The sequence below is a fragment of the Hemiscyllium ocellatum genome, chromosome 13, assembly GCF_020745735.1.
Source record: "Hemiscyllium ocellatum isolate sHemOce1 chromosome 13, sHemOce1.pat.X.cur, whole genome shotgun sequence".
Classification (NCBI taxonomy): domain Eukaryota; kingdom Metazoa; phylum Chordata; class Chondrichthyes; order Orectolobiformes; family Hemiscylliidae; genus Hemiscyllium; species Hemiscyllium ocellatum.
In genome coordinates this window covers 39,394,381-39,420,242 of record NC_083413.1, presented here as the reverse complement: position 1 = coordinate 39,420,242, position 25,862 = coordinate 39,394,381, and the positions used below count along the sequence as shown (strand labels likewise).

At 42.1% G+C, this 25,862-nt stretch overlaps 1 protein-coding gene across 1 annotated transcript in view; it reads right to left on the bottom strand.

Moving 5' to 3' along the window:
• Positions 1 to 13,322: 13,322 nt before the first annotated feature.
• Positions 13,323 to 25,862, bottom strand: part of xxylt1 (xyloside xylosyltransferase 1) — a 176,680-nt gene continuing 164,140 nt past the window's right edge. The window contains exon 4 of the mRNA XM_060834774.1: positions 13,323 to 16,764. Coding sequence (XP_060690757.1) covers positions 16,368 to 16,764 — 397 coding nt within the window. The 3' untranslated portion in view covers positions 13,323 to 16,367. The remainder of the gene's footprint in view (positions 16,765 to 25,862) is intronic.

Genomic DNA, 25,862 nt, shown 5'->3' with positions numbered 1-25,862 from the left:
AGAAAGAATTTATGACTAAAATTTGAGGAACCTGAGCAGTTGCCAAATTTCTGTCACATGTTTTGGGCAGTGGGTTATCCAGGGCCAGCTTGCATCGATGACTTGAGTCCAGAAGAACAGACGGGTTCATGTATTCTAGACAAACTGCATTTTAGCTGCGGTCTAGCTGTCTGACTCCCAGGGACATAGAGGCAGATAAATCAGTCTCTATTAGTCCTGTAAAGTTGGTCAACCTCCCCTTAACTGGTACTCTGAAATATAAAGTTAGAAAAAAAGCTTAGTCACATAACAAAAGAGATAATTCCACAGAAGTTCACTTCCGTGATTCCACTCGTAGCAAATGTAGTTTACAAGGGCAGCATGTTGGCTGAGTGTTTAGCACTGCTGCCCCACAGCACCAAGAACCTTGGTGTGATTCCAGCCATAGGTCACTGCCTGTGTGGTTACTGTGTTAGTTTCCACCTGGCTGAAAAACAGCAAACATGATGCCACTGTTTAAAAAAGGAAATAGACAAAAGATAAGGAATTATAGACTGGTTAGCTTAACTTCTGTAGTGACGAAAATGCTTGAGTCTATTATCAAGGAAGAAATAACAAGGCAGCCACATAGAAATTATCCTGTTGGGCAGACGCAGCATGGGTTCATGAAGGGCAGGTCATGCTTAACCAATCTACTGGAATTCTATGAAGGCATTACAAGCACAGTGGACAATTCAGACCCAGTAGATGTGGTCTATCTAGATTTCCAAAAGGCATTCAACAAGGTGCCGCACAAAAGACTGCTGCATAAGATAAAGAAGCAAAGCATTACAGGTAATATATTAGCATGGATAGAGGATTGGTTAATTAACAGGAAGCAAAGAGTGCTTTTCTGGTTGGCAAAAAGTGAATAGTGGTGTGCTTCAGGGAATCAGTGTTGGGACCACAATTATTCACAATTTACAGAGATGATTTGGAGTCGGGGACCACGTGTAGTATGTTAAAGTTTGTGGATGACAATATGAGTGGTACAGAAAAGTATGCAAAGGACTGTGAAACTTTGCAAAGGGACATGGATAATTTGAGTGAATAGGCGAAGGTCTGGCAGATGGAGTACAATGTTAATAAACGTGAAGTCATCCATTTTGGTATGAATAACAGTAAAAAAGACGATTACTTGAATGGTAAAAAAAATTGCTAGATGTCCTTATGCATGAATCACAGAAGGTTGGTCTGCAAGTACAAGTAATTAGGAAGACAAATGAAATTTTGACCTTCATTGCTAAAGGGATTGAGGAGAGACTGAGTAGACTGGGATTATATTCATTGGAATTTAGAAGGATGAGGGAGAATCCTGTAAAAACATATAAAATTATGAAGGGAATAAATAAAAGTTTCCACTGGCAGGTGAAACTAAGACTATAGGGTTTGGCCTCAAAATTAGAGGGAGCAGATTTAGGACTGAGTTGAGAAGGAACCTCTTCACCCAGAGGGTTGTGAATCTATGGAATTCCCTGACTAGTGAAGTAGTTGAGGCTTCCTTGGTAAATGTTTTTAAAGCTAAGATAGATAATTTTTTGACCAATAAAAGAATTGAGCGTTATGGTGAGAAGGTGGGTAAGTGGAGCTGAGGCCATGAAAAGATCAGCCATGATCTTACTGAATGGCAGAGCGAACTCAAAGGGCCAGATTGTCTACTCCTGATCCTAGTTCTTGTGTTCTCTGGTTTTCTCCCACAGTCCAAAGATGTGATTAGGTAGATTGGCTATGCTAAATTGTCTCATGATGTCTGGAGATGTACAGTTAAGGTGAATTAATGTTGGTAAATTCAGGAGTTATATGGATAGGGCGGGGGTCCGAGTTTGGGTGAGATGCTGTTCAGCAGGTTGGTGGTAGATTCGATAGGCCAATGGCCTTCTTCCACACTGTAGAGATTGTATGATTCTAGTTGAGAAATTTCAGGAAAGTTAATGTCTTCCAATCTGTGAGCCCTCATTTGTCTTCCACAGTTGGAATATCCAACCTGGCAAAACCCCAGTTTGTTTTCTAACTATTTGTGCACCAGAACTAGCGATATTCATGATTAAATTGTTTGGGTGCAGCAACAACATTGACATCCACTTGACAATGTGAAAAATTGCCCGGTTATGTCCTGTCAACAAAGAACAGAACAAGCCCAATCCAGCCAATTACCACACCAACAGTTGACTCTCAACTGTGACAAAGTATTGAAAGTGTCTTTAAATGATACTAACTTGGCCGTACTTGGTTCTGCTAGAGCCACTTGGCTCCAGAACTCATGATAGCTATGGGTCAAGCACAGTTCAAGGAGCAGAATGCCAAAGCTGAAATCAGAGTGACTGCACTTGACATTAAGATGCACAGAGGGCCATCTAATGAACCTTAGCAACATTAAAATCAATGTGAATAATTGGTGAATATCTCCACTGGTCAACATCATACCTAGCACAGGGATAGACAGTTGTGGTTGTTGGAGGCTAATAATTTTAGGTCCAGGACTTTATGTCAGGAGTTCTTCATTATAGTGTCCTGGCTAAGCTGTCTTTAGATCCTTCACGAATGACCTGCTCTTCATCATAAGGACAGAAGAAGGAGCATTTACTGAGGATTATGCAATGTTCAGCGGTCTTCACGGCTTCTCATACTTACATCAGCAGCACAGCCTGGACAACATTGAGGTTTTGGCTGATAAGTCATGATTTGCATTGAGAGTTATAGAGTCCTACAGCACAGTGACAGGTCCTTTGGCCCAAACTGGTTCATACTGACCAAAATGTCTGTCCACACTAACCCCATTTCCCTGCACATGGCCCATATCCTTCTAAACCTTTCCTATCCAAATGCCTTTTAAATGTTAATGTACCCACTTCAACTGGCAGTTCATTCCATATGCGTACCACCCTCTGTGTAAAAATGTTGCTCCTCAGATTTTCTTTTATTCTTTCCCGTCTAACCTTAAACTGATGCCATCTAGTCCTTGATTCCCCAACCCTGGGAAAAAGATTGAGTGCATTAAACCCTGCATGCCTCACATGATATTATACACTTCCATAAGATCCCCCTCAGTCTCCTACTCTCTAAAGAAAAAAGTCCTAACTTGTCCAACCTCTCCATATAACTCAGACTGTTGACTCCTGGCAATACCCTTGTAAACTTCTTCAGCACTCTTTCCAGTTTAATAACATCCTTCCAATAGCAAGGTGACCAAACCTGAATATAATACTCCAAGTGTGGCCTCACCAACATTCTGTACAACTGCAACATAATTTCCCAGCTTCTATACTCAATGTCCTGACAGATGAAGGCCAGTGTGGCAAAAGCCTTCATCACTGCCCTGTCTCCCTGTGACTCCACTTTTACAGAGCTGTGCACCTGAACTCCAAGGTCCTGCCACACACCTTAAAGCTTTATCATTCACCATGAAACTCCTACCTTGATTTGACTTTACAAAATGCAAGACCTCACACTTATCTATATTAAACTCCATTTGTCATTTCTCAGCCCACTTCCCCAGCTGATCAAGGTCCTGCTGTAATTTCTGACAACTTTCCTCACTGTCCATGATACCTTCTATTTTAGTGTCATCTGCAAACTTACTAATCATGCCTTGGCCATTCAGACTTTTCTCAAGTAACTTACATACCACAGACGCTTTGGCCATCAGAGTCTACACCTACCCTCTGAAGAGCATCTCACCTAGACTCAGGACCATCTTGAAGAAGCTAAGCATCTCCCCTTTATGTTCAATGGCTTCACTGTCAATGAATTCCTCTGTCAACATCCTGAGGGTTCACTGGAAACTGAATTGGACTAGCCATGTCAATACTATGGATACAAGTGCAGGGAAGAGATCAGAAATTCAATGATGGGTAATTCACATCCTATCTCCCCAATGTTTGTTCATCTCTAAGGCACAAGTTAGGACTATGGAGCAATAGTCTACATTGTCTGATGCAATTCCAAAAGCACTCAAGAAGCTTGACATGATCTAGGACAAAGCTGCCCACTTACATGGAACCCTATCTACCACTTTCAATAGTTACCTCTTCCCCCATTAATGCACAGTGGCAACAATGCGCAACACCCACAGGATGCACTGCAGCAACTCACCCAAAGTTCTTCAATAGGACTTCCCAACACAAGAACCCATTCCATCTGGAACGTCAGGGGCAGCAGATAGTTGGGAACACCAACACCTGCAAGTTATCTCCTAAACCACACACAATCCTGACTTAGAACTGTATCAACATTCCTTTAGTCACACTTCCTTCCTAACAGGACTATGGACATACCTAAATTACAAGGATTAAAGCAACTTCAAAAAATAGTTCACCACGACCTTTTCAATGGTGTCTAATTGGTTTTGCCCACAGCCAATGAACATTTTAAAAGAAGTTCTTCAGGTAGTGTGCTAGGGCCAACCATCTTGATCTATTTCATCAATGATCTACCTGCTATCATAAAATCAGTTGTGAAATATTCTCTGATGATCATACAGTATTTTGCAGGATTCACACCTCCGCAGGTAGTGAACCAGTCCATGCCTGCATGGAACAGCATCTAGATCACATACAGGCTTCATTTGGTTTCAATCCGAGACAATAACAATCTCCAATAAGAGAGAATCTAACCATATCATTTTAATATTCAATGCAATTACCATTACTGAACTCCATACTCTCAATATCCTGGGTGTTATTGTTGACTGAAATTTTAAGTGGAAAGGTCATATAGATACTATGGCTAAAAGAGCAGGTCAGAGGCTGACAGTGTTGAGGTGAGTAATTCATCTCCTAATGCCCCAAAGCCTGTCCACTGAGTGTGATAGAAAATACTATCAACTTGTCTGCTCCAGCAACACACAAGGAATGCAACGCCACCCAAGCCAAAGCTGCCCACTTGAATGGCACCCCACCCACGTAGGTCTTCATGTTATTGCCACACTATGACAAGATGCATTGCACTGACTCAACAAGCCTCTGTTGCCAGCATCAAACACACAAACTCTAACATCAAGAAGGACAAAGACCACAAATGCATTATAACACCATGATCTGCAAGTTTGCCTACAAGTCACACTGATTCCTAACATCAAAAGGATCAAAATTCAAGAATACACTTTCTAACAACAATATGTATGTACCTACACAAGTAAGCTACAGTAGATCAAGACAGCAGCTCACCTGTTCAAGTCAATTAGAGATGGGAAACAAATGCTTTACCAGTGACACTCACACCAAATAAACAAACAAAATAACAACTTTAAATCAGCCCAAAAAGGACATCACAAAGATCATTTTTTAAAATAACAATTAAGTTTCAGTAAATATTAATTTCAACAAGATTGCAATTATTTTACCTTTGATTTGCAGGATATAATCAATAGCAGGTAAATCTTAGTAGATCAAAGTACTCTCCATTCATTTCTGGTTTATTTCAGAAAAGTGGTGAAGGATAGAAATGGGGCCTAATTTTTACATACATGTAAGCTTTCATTTACATGTATTACAAACACACGCTTCCAAACATAATGACCACAACTTCGGTCAGCTCTTTGATATACAGCCCCAAAAGAAACCCGGGGTCAGTACAGTGGCTCAGTGGTTATCACTCCTGCCTCACAGCACTAGGGAGTCAGGTCTAATTCCACCCTCAAGCGACTCTCTGTATTGACTTTGCAGGTTCTCCCCGCATCTGTATGGATTTCCGCTGGAAACTCTGGTTTCCTCCCACAGTCTAAAGATGTGCAAGTTAGGTAGATTTGACATGCTAAATTACCCATAGTGTTCAGGGATGTGTAGGTTAGCTGCACTAGCCATGGGTTGGGAGGGGAGATGGGTCTGGGTGAAATGCTCTTCGGAGATCAGTATGGACTTATTGGGCTGAATAGCCTATTTCCACACTGTAGGGATTTGGTGATTCTACGAATGCCCACCTCCTGAATGAAATCAAACACTGAACTAAAACCATTACTACACCTATTGTAAAAACACTGGAAAAGAGTCAGGTTAAAAGTACAATTTTAATGCTGACCATGTCTATATTCTTTATAATTGTTTTTTAGAGGTAAAAGAGGCACCCAAAGATGGGTGTCAGAAAAGACATGACCCAAGGAAAGCTGACTGTGTTATTTGTTTCAATATTAGATGATCAGTTATGATTATCCAAAAGAATACAATTGGACACCATTTCGTCTTTCACCATCGTATGTAGTGGATGCATTGAAGGTCATCTTCTAAGATTCAATTGGAGGTTGCTCATGTAACCCCTCTATTTAAAAAGGGGAGCTAAAGAGAACTGGGTACTGTAAACTGGTTAGTTTGATGTTGGTAGTGGGTAAAATTACTAGAGTCCATTTTAAAGAATTAATAGCAGAACACTTAGAAAACAGTGGCGGAATCGGACAGAGCCAACATTGATTTACAAAAGAAAAATCGTGCTTGATAAATCTATTGGAATTCTTTGAGGACATAATTAGCAGAGTTGATGAGGGGGAGTTAGTAGATGTGGTTTAGTTGGATTTTCAGAAGACTTTTGACAAAGTTCCATTAACAGATTAATGTCTAAAACTAAAGTGTTTGGGATTGGTTTATTCAGTTGGTTAAAAAAAACTGGTTGCCACACAATAAACAAAAAGTAGGAACCAAAGGATTTTTTTTTTCGAATGGCAGACATTGACTAGTAGGTACCGCAGGGATCAGTGTTAGGACTCCAGCTATTCGCAATACATATGAATAATTTAGATGAGGGAACTAAACGTAACATTTGCAGATGACAAAAAGCTGGGTGGGAGGGTGGAGCTGTGGGGAGGATGCAGAGAAGCTTCAGTGTGATTTGCACAGGTTGAGTGAGTAGGCAAATGCATGGCAGATTCAATATGATCTGGATAAAAGTGAGGTAATCCACTTTGGTAGCAAAGGCAGAAGGGCAGTTTATTTTCTGAATAGCTATAAATTGAGAGGCAAATGTGCAACAAGACCTGGGTGTCCTTATACACCTGTTGCTGAAGTTAAGCGTACAGGTACAGCAGGCAATAAAGAAGGCATATGATATATTAGCCTTCACAGTGAGAGCATTTGTGTACAGAAGCAGGGATATCTTGCTGCAAACATACAGGGCTTGGCTAAGATAACATTGTGGGTATTGTGTGCAGTTTTCATCTCTTTTATCTAAGGAAGGATGTTCTTGCTAGAGGGGGATTGCAGTGAAGGTTTACCTGACTGATTTCTGGGATAGCAAGACTGACGTATGAGTGCAGGTGAATCAGTTACATAGAACATGGAAGGATTATATTTATTGGAATTCAGAAGAATGAATGGAGATCTCATAGAAGCCTATAACATTCAAACTGAACTAGAAAGGGTAGATGCAGGATGTTCCCAATAGTGGGGGAGGCCAGAATCAAGGATCACAATCTAAGAATATTGGGTAAACCATTAAGGAGTGAGATGAGAAGAAATTTCCCTGCTCGAAGAGTGGTTAGCTTATGAAATTCTTGATGCAGAAAGCAGTCAAGCCAAAATATTGTATAATTTCAAGGAATTGTATATAGCACTTGGAGGTAAATGGATCAAAGGAGACTGGAAAAAAGCAGGATCAGGCTATTGAGTTAGATAATCAGTCATGATCATGATGAATTGTAGAACAGGCTTGAGGGCCTGATTTGGGCCATTTTCCTGTTTTCTATGTTGCTATGTTTCTGCATCCTCTCTAAACTCATCTCATGCTTCCTCAAGTGCAGTGCCCAGAGTCAGACATAATATTGCACTTGAGGCTGAATCAGTCTTTGTTAAAAGTTAATCCTAACTTCTAGGTTTTGAAGCTCAGAATCAGAGCAGTCTCATATGCAGAACAAGGTCTTTCAGCCCATCATACCTACACCAGCTTATCAAACTAGCGTCATTACCTCATGCCAATCTCTTGTTTTTCCCTCATATCCTTGCTCATTACTTATATCCAAATTATCTGCCAATGGCCTCTTGAATGCTTTAGTTGAACCTGCCTCCACCACACGTCTATATCGCCCTTGCTTCTGTTGCAAATCATTTTGAATCTTGCTCTCTAAAGTCCAGAATCCAATCTACCTTTTTCATCAGGTTTGCATACTGCCATTGATGATTTGTGATTTGTGCACCTATAGTCCTAGCTTTTGCTATTCTTGCATCCCCTTTAGAATTGAACCTTGAGTTTATATGGCCTCCTTTGGTTCTGCTATAACACATCATGTTACATTTCTCACCACTAAGCTCAACTTGCCTCATCTCTCCCCATGCTTCTGTTCCTCACAATTCAGAATACTTTTAAGATTTATATCTTCCACAATTTTTAAACACGTGACACATATACCCAAATCTAAATCATTACCATATATATCAAGAAAATCAGTGGTCCTTTTGTACCTCATACCTTATTTCTGTCCAACTAACCAGTTTCCACTAATGTATGCTTCCTGTCAGACACCTAACTTTGTATCAGTAGTGCCACTGTCCTTTTTATTTCATGGACCTCAATTATGCTGACAACCTTCTTATGTCCCATTTTATCGAATGGGTTTGGAAGTTCACGTACACTACACTGACTGCATTACACTTCCCAAAGTTCTCTGTTACCTTACTAAAAACCTCAATCAATCTGCAGTAGATAAACACAATTTGTCTCTAAAACTCTATTGTGGTTCTGCTTGATTAATTGACCATAACTAAGCGACATCAACTTTTATCCCAAATTGTAATTTCTAAAAGCTTCAGCTGTAGCCAGCTGAAACTGTCTTAACTGTATTGGGAATATTTATGGGGAAAAGTGGGAAAATATGAAATAGCTTTGGTACTTTCTGGTTTCAAAAGGTTTTGTGAAGGAATTAAGTCACTAGATTAATATCTGCTATGAACTATCTACTGCTTACAGAAAATCAAGTGACTTTTCAGAAAGCTTTCAAGGAGATGAAAAATGAAGCTTTTGGCCCTTAATCACTGGACAAATCTGATGTCAAAAACACAGGGGAAGTGAGCGGTCTCTAATGCTAATGACTACCTAGCAACCCTTGCTGGATGTAGTTTTCTGTTTTACAGACCTGTGCAGTCAGTAAAGACTACACCCTAGAATGTGCAAGCCTCTTCCTTTTCTCTGATGTCCCTTGAAATTGAATACATTTTCTAAAAGCTGATATTTCTGATTACCTGGCAAAACGTGAAAAGTTGGACTGTAATCACTTTCCAAAAATTCAGATCTAGCGGATGCCAATCAGATTTGAAGATTTTCCATCAGAATTTCATTGACAGGAATCCCAGCAAACTAAGAGAGTCATCATACTCTCTCTTTTATTTTACTGTTTTACACTTTTCCCTCTGCAGAGACTATTGTCTTTTTAAGTCGTTTGAATGTCTTTGGGATTAAAGGAATTTAGTTTTAATTCTGGATTACAATTTAGATGTCAACCAGTCTTTGCCACTTGTTATGATTAAACAAGATTATTTTAGTTTGTTAAAGAAACCTGGTGAAAATCTCTTTTATGTTTAGTAGTAGGACAAAAGGGAAGCAATTGACCATTTTGCTGATTGAATCAATGCATTTACACTATTGGTGAAACTGGTGGAGTAGTGAGACTTGATTATCAGTCCATTTAACCCAATACAGTTGTAACATCTTTAATTTCTGGATTTATCCTGACAAATATTTTGAACAATTCTCATGTTTTCTGGCACCATCCCCTGTATTTGAGGTGAGGGAGATTATGGTGAGTACCTCCACAATTTTCAGCATTACTTTCAACAGTGATCACCCATGCACCCCACCTTGTCCCACTGATTTATGTAAACAGAATCTTCTGAGGGACCTAATTGTGGGAACAGAAGGGCACAACATTTCACCTTGGAGATACAGTGGCTGGTCAAATGTAATCACATTAGAGACAAAATAATCTGCAGATACTGGAATCCAAAGTAGACAGGCAGGATGCTGGAAGAACACAGCAAGCCAGGCAGCACCAGGAGGTGGAGAAGTCAACATTTTGATGCAAGCCTTCTTCACATAACAGCCATCAGTTAGATACATCAAGGAGAGAGCTCTGGACAATGTTGCAGTGAAGATACACAGAAACCAGCCCATGACCTCACATGGTCAAGTTCTAGGCATCATAGTTGAACAGGATGTAGACAAGCAAGGACTCCTTGCAATTAACAGCATTAGTTTGACTATTTGTGAGAAGTTTGCAATCCCTAAGTAAGTCAGAAAAATTGTGATCAAGAGACTAGAATCAGAATGCAATGAAAGTACCGCAGGCCTATCCAGCGCATCACTCCCTCGCCCTTGGCCTGCCTTCAGTGACATTGAACAGACCTTATTATGTCCAACTGTCATTCATCCTACAGCTTTCTGACCATCACCATCAGTTAGACCTTGGCACACTAGAAATGTCTGGCCCCTAAACACTCAACCTGTCAACCTCATCCTCATTCCTCCCTCTAACATCTGTGACCTGTCTCTATTATCTTCAACTCTCAGGACCTCACCACTGACCTTCCAGTATGATGCTTGATCTCCACTCAATCTTGCTTGACCTCCCTTCTGCAGATATTGACCTTTACTGTCATTTACACCTTTTGTCTCTCACAAGCCTTCAGAGGGCTCCTACCTCTCTCCCTCCCTCAGCCAGTCATGCCCTTTTCTTTTTTTCACAGCTGCTACCTGATCACAAACATCAATTCCTCCTCTCCCCAATTCTTTAAAGCTCTCCATATAAGAAAGCAGTTTAAACCCTGCAGCAAGAATACTTTGTGAATTCCATGTCACCTTTAATTAGTTGTGATGCTGAAGGCATGTGTTTCTCACTTGCTGCATACTTAATTCAAAGTACAATTTAATTTGGCTAAACTGTGTTTTAATGAGCATGCATGACATGCTAATTTATTAAAAAGAGGTTTCCACTACTTGCCTTCAGGAAGCATGGTTAGTGTTCAATCTTGCTGTAAAACTGTTTTGTTTATTAGATTCCTTTATGACCTTTTCAGTACTGCACTGTTTTAAAATGTATTTTTGTACCTTTTTTTCATCTCATTTAACTTCCTATATTTAAATAATCATATCCCAGTGCAGTTTCCCTTGGTCCTTAAAATTATTAATTGTAGCTCCTCTAGTATTAGCTTCAAATTTTGACACCAATCCCTCGCCCTGTATCTAACAATTGGATGGACACAATAAGCAACATGCAGAATCCTGAACAGAACCATAGTCCACATCTAATCATTTTTTTATATAAACTGTTCAAATGCATATTCAGTCTTTCCTCCCTCCAACTCATTTTTAAATTCAATTACTTTACCCTGCAATTTAATATCACAGAACATTTCAATAGCTTCCTTCCTGATTCATAGAGTCATAGAGATGTACAGCACAGAAACAGACCTTTCGGTCCAACTCGTCCACGCCAACAGATATCCCAACTTAATCTAGCCCCATTTGTTAGGACTTGGTCCATATCCCTGTAAACCCTTTCTATTCATATACCCATCCAGATGCCTTTTAAATGCTGTAATTATACCAGCCTCCACCACTTCCTCTGGCAGCTCATTTCATAAAAGTACCAACCTCTGCGTGAAAAAATTGCCACTTAGATCCCTCTTATATCTTTCTCCTCTCACCCTAAATCTAATCCCTCTAGTTCTGGACTCCCCCATCTCAGGGAAAAGACTTTGTCTATTTATCCTATCCATGCCCCTCATGATTTTATAAATCTCTATAAGGTCACTCCTCAGCCTCCCATGTTTCAGGTAAAACACCCAACCTATTCAGCCTCTCCCTACAGCTCAAATTCTCCATCACTGGCAACATCCTTGTAAATCTTTTCTGAACCCTTTCACGTTTCACAACCTCTTTCGATTGGGAAGGAGACCAGAATTGCACACAATATTCCAGAAGTGGCCTAACCAATGTTCTGTACAGCCCCAACATGACCTCCCAACTCCTGTACTCAATATTCTGACCATTAAGGGAAAACATACCAAACACCTTCTTCACTATCCTATCTATCTGCAACACTACTTTCAAGGAGCTAAGGACTTGCATTCCAAAGTCTCTTTGTTCACCAACACTCCCAACGACCTTACCATTAAGTATATTAAGTCCTGTTAAGATTTGCTTTCCTAAAATGCAGAACCTCGCTTTAAACTCCATCTGCCACTCCTCAGTCCATTGGCCCATCTGATAAAGATCCCAATGTATTCTGAGGAAACCTTTTTCGCTGTCCACTACACCTCCAATTTTGGTGTCATCTGTAAACTTACTAACTATACCTCCTATATTCACATCCAAATCATTTATATAATTGATGAAAAGCAGTGGACTCAGCACCAATCCTTGTGGCACTCCACTGGTCAGAGGCCTCCAGTCTGAAAACAACCCTCCACCACCACCCTCTGTCTTCTACCTTTGAGCCAGTTCTGTATCCAAATGGCTAGTTCTCCCTGTATTCCATGAGATCTAACCTTGCTAATCAGTCTCCCATGGGGAACCTTGTAGAATGCCTTACTGAAGTCCGTTTAGATCACATCCACCGCTCTGCCCTTATCAATCATTTTAATTTTCTTGTTTCTCCAGGGCAAAGCGTTGACAAAGCCCAAAATGCAACCTTACAGCACTCTGCATCATCCACTCTTAACTTTGCTGAATACCATCCAGTTCTGAAGAATAGTCATATGGATTCAAAATAGTAACTCTTGTTTCACTCTCCACAGATGCTGCCCGAACTGCTGAGTTTCTCCAGCATTCTCCGTGTGTATATTAGATTTCCAGTCCCTGCAATAATTTGCTTTTATTGATGAACATTGTCCTGTGCACAGAACAGAGAACATAATAAAGCACAGAACAGGGTGAAAGGTGCAAACAGAGATGCAGCTCCATGAGGTTTAATCTGATGGTCCACAGGCCACTTTCAGGCCTCTTTTCATAACACAGCATACAAATGCAGATCTCCCAACTACCTTCAAATATATTTAGCTGTCTCTACCTTAACACTTTATGAAGCCATTTTAAAGTCTGTTTAGCAGATGTGACTGTTAAATAAAACCATAGAACTACAGGCCACAATAAAAAGTGAGTGGATAGGACAACTGGGCACAATGTACAAAGTGTAATCAATCTGACATCATCCATTTTGAATACCATTACATAATACGTAAACATTTTAACTTTTACTTTCACCAGTTTTAATGTAGATAGTAACAGGACATTCATTTCCATTGTAATGAATTTAACGTTCTCTGATTAGACAAACCAACCTACAAGTTGTACAGAAAATCAGTATTAAAACCGCTCATTGATGTGCATTACAAAAAAAATTGCTTTTTTCCAATTTACCAAGTCATAGAAATAATTAAACAAGGAGAACTTCAATTGTCTTTTTCCAAAGAGACAAGATTCTTTGAGGAATTGAATTTTAAAGATTTAGTTAACAACAATGAGAAAATTACATGATTATTACAGACAAGGATGGATAAAAACAATTTCTAAAGTGAATGATGACTGTTCAATGTGGGAGGAGTACTGGTCAGGAATGAATGAGTGGCTGGATGACTGGGCAGCTAGGTGAGGGGTGACTGAGTGAGTTAACTGGCTAATTCTATACAAAGCAGGTGAAAGTGTGTACTGCAGATGCTGGAGATTAGAGTCAAGGGTGTGGTGCTGGAAAAGCACAGCAGCTCAGGCAGCATCAGAGGAGCAGGAGAATCGATGTTTCAAGCAAAAGCCCTTCATCAGGAATGAGCATGGGCACCTCGGGGGTGATGGTACAAATGGAAGAGGGGGGTGGAGCTGAAGGGTTGGTAGCTGAGAGTGCAAGAGGTGGGGGTAAAGGTGATAGGTTAGAGGGGAGGGTGGAGCAGATAGATGGGAAGAAAGATGGACAGATGGGACAGGTCATGAGGGCAGTGCTGAGCAGGAAGGTTGGAACTGAGATAACGTTGGTGGTGGTGGGGAATGAGGAAACTGGTGAAATCCACATTGATGCCATAGGAGTGGCATTGGAGGCAGTCTGGGACCTGCATGTCCTCGGCACAGTGGGAGGGGGTGTTGACGTGTTTGGCCACGAGGTGGTGGTGTTGATTGGTGCGTGTGTCTTGGAGATGTTCTCTGAAGAGCTCTGTCCTGTCTCCCCAATGTAAAGGAGAATGCATTGGGAGCAATGGATACAGTAAATGACATGTGTGGAAATTCAGGTGAAACTCTGATGGATGTGGAAGGCTCCTTTGGGACCTTGGATGGAGGTGAGGAGGCAAATGTGGGCGCAGGTTTTGCAATTCCTGCGGTGGCAGGGGAAGGTGCCAGGATGGGAGGGTGGGTTGTTGCGGGGCGTGGACCTGATGAGGTAGTCACGGAGGGAACGGTCTTTATTCGAAGCGAATGGTGGGGGGGGGGGTGGAGAGAAGTATATCTCTGGTGGTGGGGTTGTTTATACGGACTATACAAAGTTAGTGGGGTTGAAGGTGAGGACCGGGGGTCTCTGTCCTTCCTGCGGTTTAGGGATGGGGTTCAAGTGTGGAGGTGCAGGACGTGGATGTGATGCACTGGAGGGCATCATCAACCACGTGGGAGGGGAAATTGTGGTCTTTAAAGAGGCCATCTGGTGTATTCTGTGGTGGAACTGGTCCTCCTGGGTGCAGATGTGGCAGAGACTGAGCAAATGGGAATAAGGGGGCATTTTCCAGGAGGCAAGGTGGGACAGTGTGTAGTCCAGGTAGCTGCAGGAGTTGGTGGGTTTGTAGAAAGTGTCAGTGTTGAGTTGGTCACCATTGATGGAGATGGAGAGGTCTTCCAACCTATCAACCTATCACCTTTACCTCCACTTCCATCCATCTATCAGCTACCTTCCTGCCAGCCCCACCCCCGCTTCCATCTATCTCTCCAACTCCCCTGAGGCTCCCAGACTCATTCCTGATGAAGGGCTTTTGCCCGAAACGTCGATTTGTCTGCTTCTTGGATGCTGCCTGACCTGCTGTGCTTTTCAAGCACCACGCTCTTGACTCTATACAAAGCAGTATGCAGGAGGAGGAAAACCCAGGGTGAAACAGCACCAGCTTCCGACCCCACTTTTGCATGAATTCTGCCAAGGCCAGCTCAGACTGTGCCCCAACTGCAGTGAATCAACATTAGAGTTTATTAAACCCAATCCTTTAACTTGGTCTCAGTCTCACCCTCTTCCATAATGATCTAGACTTGGGCCCAATCTTTTCTTTCTCTCTCTCTTCAGCTGTGCACCTTGATCAAAAAGGCAAAAATATGTTTTGAGAGTTAACCATTAGAGTAATTTTTAAAAAAAATTAGATCTACTAAAATTCAAATTTCACCATCTGTTGAGGTGGAATTCAAACATATGTCCCCAGAACATTAGCTTAGCTCTCTGACTTACTGGTCCAGTGACCATACCACAATGCCACTAATTCCCCCTCTGCTCTACAGCTTGCACTTCTTAATTGTCATTACTATTAATCACTCATTTCAATGATAAATTTATTGATTTAGAATTGTAATGTTGCCTGACATTCAAGTATACCATTATGGAAAATGCATCTTTCTGAAATTCACTCACAGCCCCACAAATACAAGATAATTTGCAATAGGCCTGACCGTGCATAAAAATATAAAGGAAGAGATGGCATATATTTCATAGCTTCTCTATCCTTCCTCATTCCAACTTTTTTACTTTAATATTGCAGTTGCTGAATTCAGAGAAGGCTTTATAGAAAGGTGGATTCTATCCAACGTGAAGATTAGATAGGTATCAAGTGGTTTATTTAGAATTAATTTAACATGGTGCAAGCTTCAAAAGAAGTAATCAAAACAAAGAAAATTGCTCTGTGTTTGTCATGACATAAAGAACAAATACAATTTGATACAAATCAGTCATCAATATTTAAAATGTATTTGTACAGGGTATGCAGTGGTGCATATGGAGTGGGACCAAATGGATCCCTACCAAACCGTTGGTTTCTCCTGCAGCTAGATGGTCAAGCAGAAAGATCGCACCATATTCTCTCGCTAAAATATCAACAATGGGAAATCAGGTAAAGAAAATACTGATTTTCTTGGAGGCAAACATGTACAAGTAGAAAATAACAATGTCATTCATACTTTCTTGGCTTTAATAGATTTCACAATTATTTCCATGGATTTACCATTTAATGACTCTCACAAAATGAGAGTTCTGAAATCTGATTAGATAGAGGAGGGATAACAAATGAAAGGGGAAAAAGATAGGAGTTATAAAATAGGTACAAATGAATGAAAAGTATTTCAAGTAGTACGAACACTATTTTCTAACAATAGAAAATATTGTGCATTGTAAGGCATCCGCAAACACTCTCAACTATTGCATTTACTCAGTCAGCTGGGATTGGGGTGTTGCAGTTCCCATGGTAAATTTTTACTTGCCCATCACATTTGAAGTACAGATCAAAGACCTCAGCATAACCGTGATCCCGCCACCAGGTACAGAGCTGTCTGTTGTATATACAGTCCAGAATGTGGAAGAGATCGATGTGCTCCATTCCAATCAATGTGAAGAAATCTTGGTCACCTAGGTGACCTTTAAAATGATACTTTTCTGCAAGTTTCCGTACGTTCTCCATGTTCAGAAGTTGATTGTAGCGTTCTGACTGCCGCATAGCTTCTAAATTTAGCAGCATGACTCCACTATTGAATCCAGGGAGGCCATCTGGTGGAGGATCACCAACTTTAGTTTTGGGGTTTTCTCTGCGGTACTGCCAAAAGGTGTGCCTTTTCAAAATGAAACAAAACAGGTTAGAGGTAGCATCAATGAGCTTCATGTTAGTGTGATTGCTAAAACAGTATGACAAACAACCTTTCAATATAAATGTGGGAATTTCCTTCAATGGTCAGACCAGCAACATTCAGTAAATTTCCTGCTCCGGTCACTGATTACAATTTTGATAAGTTATCCTTTATTTTCTGAATTTCTAATTAATTGCAGAAAACAAACCAGCAAATCAGAAGCGATATGCCCAATATAACAGCTGCAAACTCTCTCATCTTTTGTTTTGGAACAAGGGTAGGTTATCAGAAATAACAACTAGCTTCTCCCATGACAATGGCTTGGGTTTTCTGCTAACTGGACTGTTGTTATTCCACTGTAGCTGGGTTTTGTGTAGGGGGATCCTGCAAAACCCCATCGCAGCAGACTCTGCACAAATTTCACTGGAAATTGAAGGTTCTGCTGGACAATTCCTGTCAGCAATTCAGAAGATTCTCATGAAATTAAGTAAGTAATTACTTAGGAAAGGTTAGACTATTAAATACCTAATTCCTGTGTAATAATTCAACCGACCCTGTAGTTACCTCTCACACACACCCCCACCCAAATCCACTTCATCCTGCGCCTTCAACCAACAGCCCCAGTGACTCAACCCTACTTCACGCCCTAGGGGCGATATCCCCCTTCCTTCACTCACTTCAGAGGAGACCCCTCTCAACCCACTCCAAACCCAACCCAGCTGCAACCCACCAGACCTGACCTCCCTCCAACCTTGGGACCTGTGACTATGACCCCATTCCCTACCAGCCCTCACCCCCCTCCTTTCTCTGATGCAGACCCAATCTGCCTTGACCCTCCCTGAGACGCAGCCTTCCCTTCCCTGACCCAATACTCGCACTCCCCAGCCTACACTGGATCTAATTTCACCCACTGTGACCAACCCTAAACACTTCATCACGTTCCACACTCTCTTCACCCTGACACTCTACCCACCTGGATCCCCACCTAGCCAGTATCCTACTTACCTGGACACCCTACACAGCTGGCATCCTGCTCCTACCATCCCGACATCCTAACCTCATACTCTGCTGGTGCACTCACTGTTTGACATCACTTGTCAAAGTGGCTGTCTGTGACTCTGGACCTTGCAATTCCAGAATTCAGCAGTTCACCACTGTGCAGGACACGGTTGCCTTCCACTGAGCTTTCTGCACCATATGAGGACAGACAGAATAGATGTAAGGTTCTGCAGTTCTCAAGGATCCTTGAGCAGAATCTGCTCTTAGAAATATGGAGCTCTGCCCTTTCATAAAAGAAGGGTCTGGGTTAAGTCTGTCTTCGATTGTCATGCCTCAGAAAGTCTGGCCCTTTGTTATCGCCACAATTGGTGAGGGAGGAGAAAGCCTTCTGAAGCAGGCCTGGACTCAAACACATATCAACATTCAATAAAAGCAAAGAAATTTTTAGTAGATAAACAAAACGATTAAACTGACATTTTGCACTACTGTAGAATACTTTACTGTGAATGTGAGAAAAGAGCTGGGGACAATATCATTTCATTTATGGACTGGACTGGTATTTATTGTAACAACAATTTATGCATCCTCTAGCCAAGTTAATTTGCACATTTTGTACTGTGGTTATTTACAAAATGATTTCACTATTCACAATAACAAGTAATAACTTAGAAAGTAGTACAGTCAAGGAAACAAAAGAATGGCTAATAATACACTTTTATTGGCTTAACAATGCAATGGTTTGTGAACTTGCCTTCCAACATGTTAGAATGTGGAAACCTATTTGCACATCATTATAATGCAGAGAAATAATTTACTATTTATAATTCCCACTATTGCTAGACATACAGTCCAAGGTTGGCAGCTTCTGTGGAGAGAAGGTAGAGTTAACATTTTGAGTCTGGTGACTCTTCTTCAGAATGGGTAATTCTGCTTTCTCCCCACAGATGCCACCAGACCTATCGCGTTTCTATTTCTGTTCCAGGGTTTCTTTAGATCTTTGGTTGAATGAGCCGAGGGCTCTGAGTCCTCTTCGTCCTCAGGGACTTTTACCTATTCCATGAAGCAGGACTTTGACCTGAGCACCCTGGCAGTTCCTTCCTCTCCATCTCCAGAAATGGGGACCAAATGCAATGTTACCCTGTAACTTCCAAGACAGCTGGACAATCGGTGCAGCAGCACAGACTGGAGTTGTGTCAGGACCCTGCAGGACCAGCTGACTCCAGGCAAATGGCCTGGGAGATTGACAATTCCGATGTTCAGTCCCCCTGCATCTGAAACCCTTCCAAGTCACTAACGGAATCTCCGGACTCGGGGGAGGTGCCAGAAGACTGGAGAGTTGCAAATGTTATGGCTCTGTTCAAGAATGGTATAAGGATAAGTCCACCAATTACAGGCAGCTAGGTTTACTCTGATGGTGGAGAAACATCGAGAAACAATTATTTGTGGTTACATTAGTAATCACCTGGGAAAAGCTCGATTGATTAGTAAGAGTCAGCCTTGAGTTCTAAAGAGGAAATCTTGTTTAACTAACGTGCTGGAGTTTTTTGAGGATGTAACAGAAAGGGGTGATGATGTGATACACATGGACTTCCAGAAGGTGCTTGATATGATGCCACCTAGCAACCTTGATGAAAGTTAGAGGCCCTACAGGTGGACCATCCTTTATCCAAAATTCCAAAATGCAAAATGCTCCGAGATATTTTCCCTGAAGTATTTTTTTCAATAACAAGGTTGTTTGATGTGCAAACAGTTAATGCAACTCTACACCCATTCAACCCATATCACTCAGATGTGACATAACGGCGTGGCTCAGCACTGGCGGGCATCAGTTCTGTCTCAGTGCTAGTAGTAATCACAGATGGATCTGCTGTTTGGAATTATTTTTTCATTTTACTATGAAAACGTAATTTAATCCTTTATCTGAAAAATTCCAAAATCTGAAAGACAGTTGGTCCCGAGGGTTTCGGATAAAGGATTGTCTATCTGTAGTATAAAAGAGACAGTAGTAATGTGGATACAAAATTGGCCAAGAGATAAGAAACAAAGAGTAATGGGTGATGGACATTTTTCCAGCTGGAAGAAGAATTGTATTGGAGTTTTCCCACAGTTCAGAGTCACTCACTGCCAGCCACAGAACTCCCCTTGCCCACCATTAACTTCAACCAGCCCTAGCCAACCCCAATACCACCCCCTTGCCTGCCCCGATACTCTCATTCCTTCTGCTGACTTCCATTCCTGGGAACGGATAGTTCCTCATCCACTGATCCCAGCACAGCAGCCCTGGGATCCTACAGCATCCTGTGCCCTGCCAGCCCTGGGCACACCTCCACCCCCACTGGCCCTAACTCTCCATCACCATTACTGCCAGCTCTGACATTCCCCTTGGCCCTGACTGGCCCGGACTGTCTCAGGCTCCAATGCAGTCCAACACCCTCCAACTTATCTGAAGCAGTCCATCACTTTATCTGGCACTTACCCACCTGGCAAGCTACTCACCTGATACTGTGTTCATCTGGTACCCTGCAACCTGATATCCTAACCCCTGAACCAAATGCCACCTGAACCCCACACTTAGCTTCCAAACTTACAGCTGTCAAAGAGCCTGGGCTATGTTGCTTGATATTTAAGTCATAGAACACGGCACACCTTCTGTGGCAAAACCCTGGGTGGTTTAACTACCTCCCCCTTCCCCCTCCAACTATCCTGCGCAAAGAAGGAACTGCTTAATTTACGTCCACTCCTCATTCCCAGAGAAGTCGGGATCAGAATTCCCGCCTGGAAATGTGGAGCTCAGTACAAACAGAAGAAAGGGCTGGAGTGGCAATATGACTGTGATATTGTACACAGCACCTCATTATCCACAATCACTTTGGGTTCCAGCCTCAGTGTACTCTTGAGTACACAGAGGGCCCACTTGCAGTCTCTTCGCCTTCTTCAGCCAAATGGCTATAATTGCCAGGAAGAAATATTAATGATCCTACGTACAGAAACCTCTCATGATATCATGTGTGTGAATTTGACTGAAAACATGCATTGCCTCCAATTAATTTATTGGCATGGTGGGATTATGCACACCTTGGGCGGCACGGTGGCACAGTGGTTAGCACTGCTGCCTCACAGCACCTGTAGACCCGGGTTCAATTCCCGACTCAGGTGACTGACTGTGTGGAGTTTGCACGTTCTCCCCGTGTCTGCGTGGGTTTCCTCCGGGTGCTCCGGTTTCCTCCCACAGTCCAAAGATGTGCGGGTCAGGTGAATTGGCCATGCTAAATTGCCCGTAGTGTTAGGTAAGGGGTATATGTAGGGGTATGGGTGGGTTGCGCTTCGGCGGGTCGGTGTGGACTTGTTGGGCCGAAGGGCCTGTTTCCACACTGTAAGTCTAATCTAATCTAATCTAAGAACATAAATATAAAATCATAATCATTAACCTGGAATTGACTACATATCTTTGTTGCATTAAGTAATGTAAATTATTTTTCATAAATAAATTGCCATTTACAGAAACATATCACTCAAGTAATAGTATTGGTTAATGTTGCACTCGGACTGAGAATAAAGCTAGCTCTTTGGGCACATGCAGGGGCCAGGTTTCGAAATATGTTACTGTGGAAAAGGCATATGTTGGCAGTGAGCTCAAGTAAGAATATCTGCTCATTTGATGGCAATTGGGGTTGTACATGTTTGGACACTGTGCCCATTATGGTGGAGGGAAGGCCTTAAAGCTCAGTGCACAGCTAAGACTGTGGACTCAGCACAGATGCTCCATTTGTTACAGTTCATTCAATGTAAGTGGAAGCATTTCCTACAACTTCCACACTCAGCAGACTAGAAGAGTTGTAGATTATACTAAAAATGAAAATATGCCATGCAAAACCAGTAACTATCAATTTTAACCCCAAGGAGACATGACAATAAATATGTAAACACAGGAGCATAGGAATTAGGAGCAGGAGAAGGCAATTCAGCTCTTTGAGCCTGGTCCTCCATTTAACCTGATCATAGCTTATCTTAGGGTAAAAAATGAGGTCTGCAGATGCTGGAGATCACAGTTGAAAATGTGTTGCTGGTTAAAGCACAGCAGGTTAGGCAGCATGCTGCCTAACCTGCTGTGCTTTAACCAGCAACACATTTTCAACATAGCTTATCTTATCCTAGTCTCGTCTCCATCTTCCTGTCTGCTCCCCATTGCTGTTTATTCTGCTTTTCATCAGAAATGTATCTATTTCTTTCCTGAATCTGTTGATTGATTCTGCCTCCATTACACTCTGGGACAGTGAGTTCCACAGATTCACAACCCTCTGAGAGAAGTAGTTTCTCTTCATCTCAGATCGGAATCTACCTCCTCTCACTCTATATCTATGATCTCTTGTTCAAGATGGTCCCACAAGGAGGAACATCTCTTCAATGTCCACCTTATCAATCCCCTTCAGCATTTTATATTCCTCAATCAGACTCCCCTCTCATTCTTCTGAACTCCAGTGAGTAAAAGCCCAAGCTCTTCATACGACAGCCCTTCCATCCCTGGAATCAGCATAGTGAACCTGCTCTGAACTGCATCCAGTGCCATTGCATCCTTTCTCAAGTAAGGAGACAAAAACAGGACACAGTATTTCAGATGTAGTCTCACCAATCGTAAGAACATTCCTTTACTTTTATAACCTAGCCTTTTTGCAATAAATGCCAGGATTCCATTTGTCTTTCTTATTGTATGCTGCACCTGTACACCCACTTTCTTTAACTCAGATACCAGATCCCTCTGCACTAACACACTTTGAATCTGCTTCCCATTTCAATAATAATTTGCCCTTTTATTTTTCCGCCAAAATGGATAAACTCATCCTTATCCGCATTCAGCTCCATCTGCCAGATTCTGATCCATTCTCCTGACCTACCAATATCCAACTGTAATTCTTTATCTCCTTATCACAGCCTTCTTTCCAACCTATTTTAGTTCATCCATGAACTTTGCTTTGTTACACTTTGTCCTTGTTTGTAGATCATTTATAAGCATTGTAAATAGTAGAGGTCTGAGAACTGAACCCTGCAGCACCCCACTAGTTACAGTTCATCATCCAGAGAAGGCCATTTATTCTGACCATCTGCTTTCTGTCAGTCAGCCAGTCAGCCAATCTCTATCTAGACAATACTCTACCTATAACTCACTGGGATCTAACTTTTTGTAACAGTCTTTTACACAGCAGCTTGTCAAATGCCTTCTGGAAGTCTAGATATACCACATCCACCAGATCTCCAATATCCACCTCGCTGGTTGCATTCTCAAAGAACGCCAGCAAGATTGTCAAGCATGACTTGCCCTTCATGAAACCATGCTGACACTGGTGTACAGAACAACCTTGGTTATCTGAACATCAATTATCTGAATTTCAGAGTATCCAAACAAGATCTCAAGATCCCTGTACATGCATTTCAATTGAAATAGGAAAATTCTATTCCTCATCCATTTAATGCAACATTTTGTAAATTTGAATGGAGTATAGATGCAAGTAGCTTTATTAAATAATTAACTTCAAATATATACTCGAGACGTGATGTTAGAGTTAAGTCTTACACTTAAGACTGTCCGACACTTATTCTCCTCAAGGACAAAGGTTTGTGACTGTGAACACACAAGAATAATGTATGTGCAAGCCCGAGCTGTGTGCTGTAACAGCAAGATTCCCTCTCAACATTGACTCCCTCTGTTTGCAAACCCAATAATTTTTTCCTCAGCTCTATGGACAGCTAAGTCAAAAAATGCGCTCACACTTTTTGTTTTTGTTGCTTTTTCCTCCCGTAATCACATGGTGACTTTTTTTACCAAATAAAAAGTAGGTGAATATCTTTCAGCTGACAAGAAAATTTAGTGTAACTTCTTTTTGATGGGGGAGAGCAAATTGTAGTGAGTTACCACAAGTGAAAATAAACAGGAGGAAAACTTGGCGGGAGGAAACACAACTGCAAATGTGTTGCTGGTCAAAGCACAGCAGGTTAGGCAGCATCTCAGGAATAGAGAATTCGACGTTTCGAGCATAAGCCCTTCATCAGGAATAAGAGAGAGAGAGCCAAGCCGGCTGAGATAAAAGGTAGGGAGGAGGGACTAGGGGGAGGGGCGATGGAGGTGGGATAGGTGGAAGGAGGTCAAGGTGAGGGTGATAGGCCGGAGTGGGGTGGGGGCGGAGAGGTCAGGAAGAGGATTGCAGGTTAGGAGGGCGGTGCTGAGTTGAGGGAACCGACTGAGACAAGGTGGGGGGAGGGGAAATGAGGAAGCTGGAGAAATCTGAATTCATACCTTGTGGTTGGAGGGTTCCCAGGCGGAAGATGAGGCGCTCCTCCTCCAGCCGTCGTGTAGTTGTGTTCTGCCGGTGGAGGAGTCCAAGGACCTGCATGTCCTCGGTGGAGTGGGGGGGAGTTAAAGTGTTGAGCCACGGGGTGATTGGGTTGGTTGGTTCGGGCGGCCCAGAGGTGTTCTCTGAAGCGTTCCGCAAGTAAGCGGCCTGTCTCACCAATATAGAGGAGGCCACATCGGGTGCAGCGGATGCAATAGATGATGTGTGTGGAGGTACAGGTGAACTTGTGGCGGATATGGAAGGATCCCTTGGGGCCTTGGAGGGAAGTGAGTGTGGAGGTGTGGGCGCAAGTTTTACATTTCCTGCGGTTGCAGGGGAAGGTGCCGGGGTGGAGGTTGGGTTGGTGGGGGGTGTGGATCTGACAAGGGAGTCACGAAGGGAGTGGTCCTTGCGGAACGCTGATAGGGGAGGGGAGGGAAATATATCCTTGGTGGTGGGGTGGTGGTGGAGGAAACACAAGCAAAACATTACCTCCCTTAAAGAAATTGATGGGAGGATGTAAACTGAAGTCAGCGAAAAACTCTTCCCTCTCTCATGTGTATTTTGCAGCTCTCTCTCTCTCTCTCTTTCTCTGAGGGCTTGGCTGAGGAGGGAGGGACAACACTTAGACGGTGGCATGACACCAAACAAAAAGATGTCGAGGACCGGGATAAAACTGAGGAAAACATCAGCAAAACATTTCACAGAGTTCAGTCAAACTCTTGCCAAAAAGTGATTTTATTTGTTAAGTATCACAAATTTTTAAGCAATATCCAGTATTTGTACACATTTTATCAATTGAATGAAATAAAAACTCTGTAAATACGGTTTTTTATGCAATTATGTTCAGTATGGCTTCCTTTGTTTGGATAACTGATCTGTTTGTAAACAATCGGTTATCCGAACAAAATATTCTCCACCTGTCTCATTCAGATAATCGAGGTTGTTCTGTATTGAGCTTTGTTGTTCCAAGTGTTCAGTTATCTCCTCCTTTATGATTGATTCCAGCAACTTCTCCACAGAAGTGGGCAGCACGGTGGCACAGCAGTTAGCACTGCTGCCTCACTGCACCAGAGACCCGGGTTCAATTCCCGCCTCAGGGGTCTGCTGTGTGGAGTTTGCACGTTCTCCCTGTGTCTGCGTGGGTTTCCTCCAGTTTCCTCCCACAGTCCAAAGATGTGCGGGTCAGGTGAATTGGCCATGCTAAATTGCCCGTAGTGTTAGGTAAGGGGTAAATGTAGGGGTATGGGTGGGTTACGCTTCGGCGGGTCGGTGTGGACTTGTTGGGCCGAAGGGCCTGCTTCCACACTGTAAGTAATCTAATCTAATCTAGAACTCAAACTAAACAGTCCATAGTTTCCCACCTTTTGTCTATTCTCCTTTTTTGAATAAGATTAATTCAGTTGTCATATCTGCTCATGCGTGGCTGATCTGAACAGCAGCTTTTGCATTCACATCTCAAATACATGTCACAGAATGATGTCTCATTGCAGTCAGGACCCAGTAGGCGTTAAATAATACGTTGTGAAGAAACTGAGCTGCTGGAAATAACTGAACATAATTATGTTGCACATTATGCGCCATTTTAATCCACTGACCGACTTCTTTTATTGTTATCTGATACATTCTACAATGAGAATGTTTTTATAATTTTTGTTGAAATTCCTTTGATTTATTGATTAGATTTGACGCATATGATGTAAGGTCCCTTGATGGAGTATAAAAAACTTGAGCATCCTTTAAAGCTGCAATTTCCAA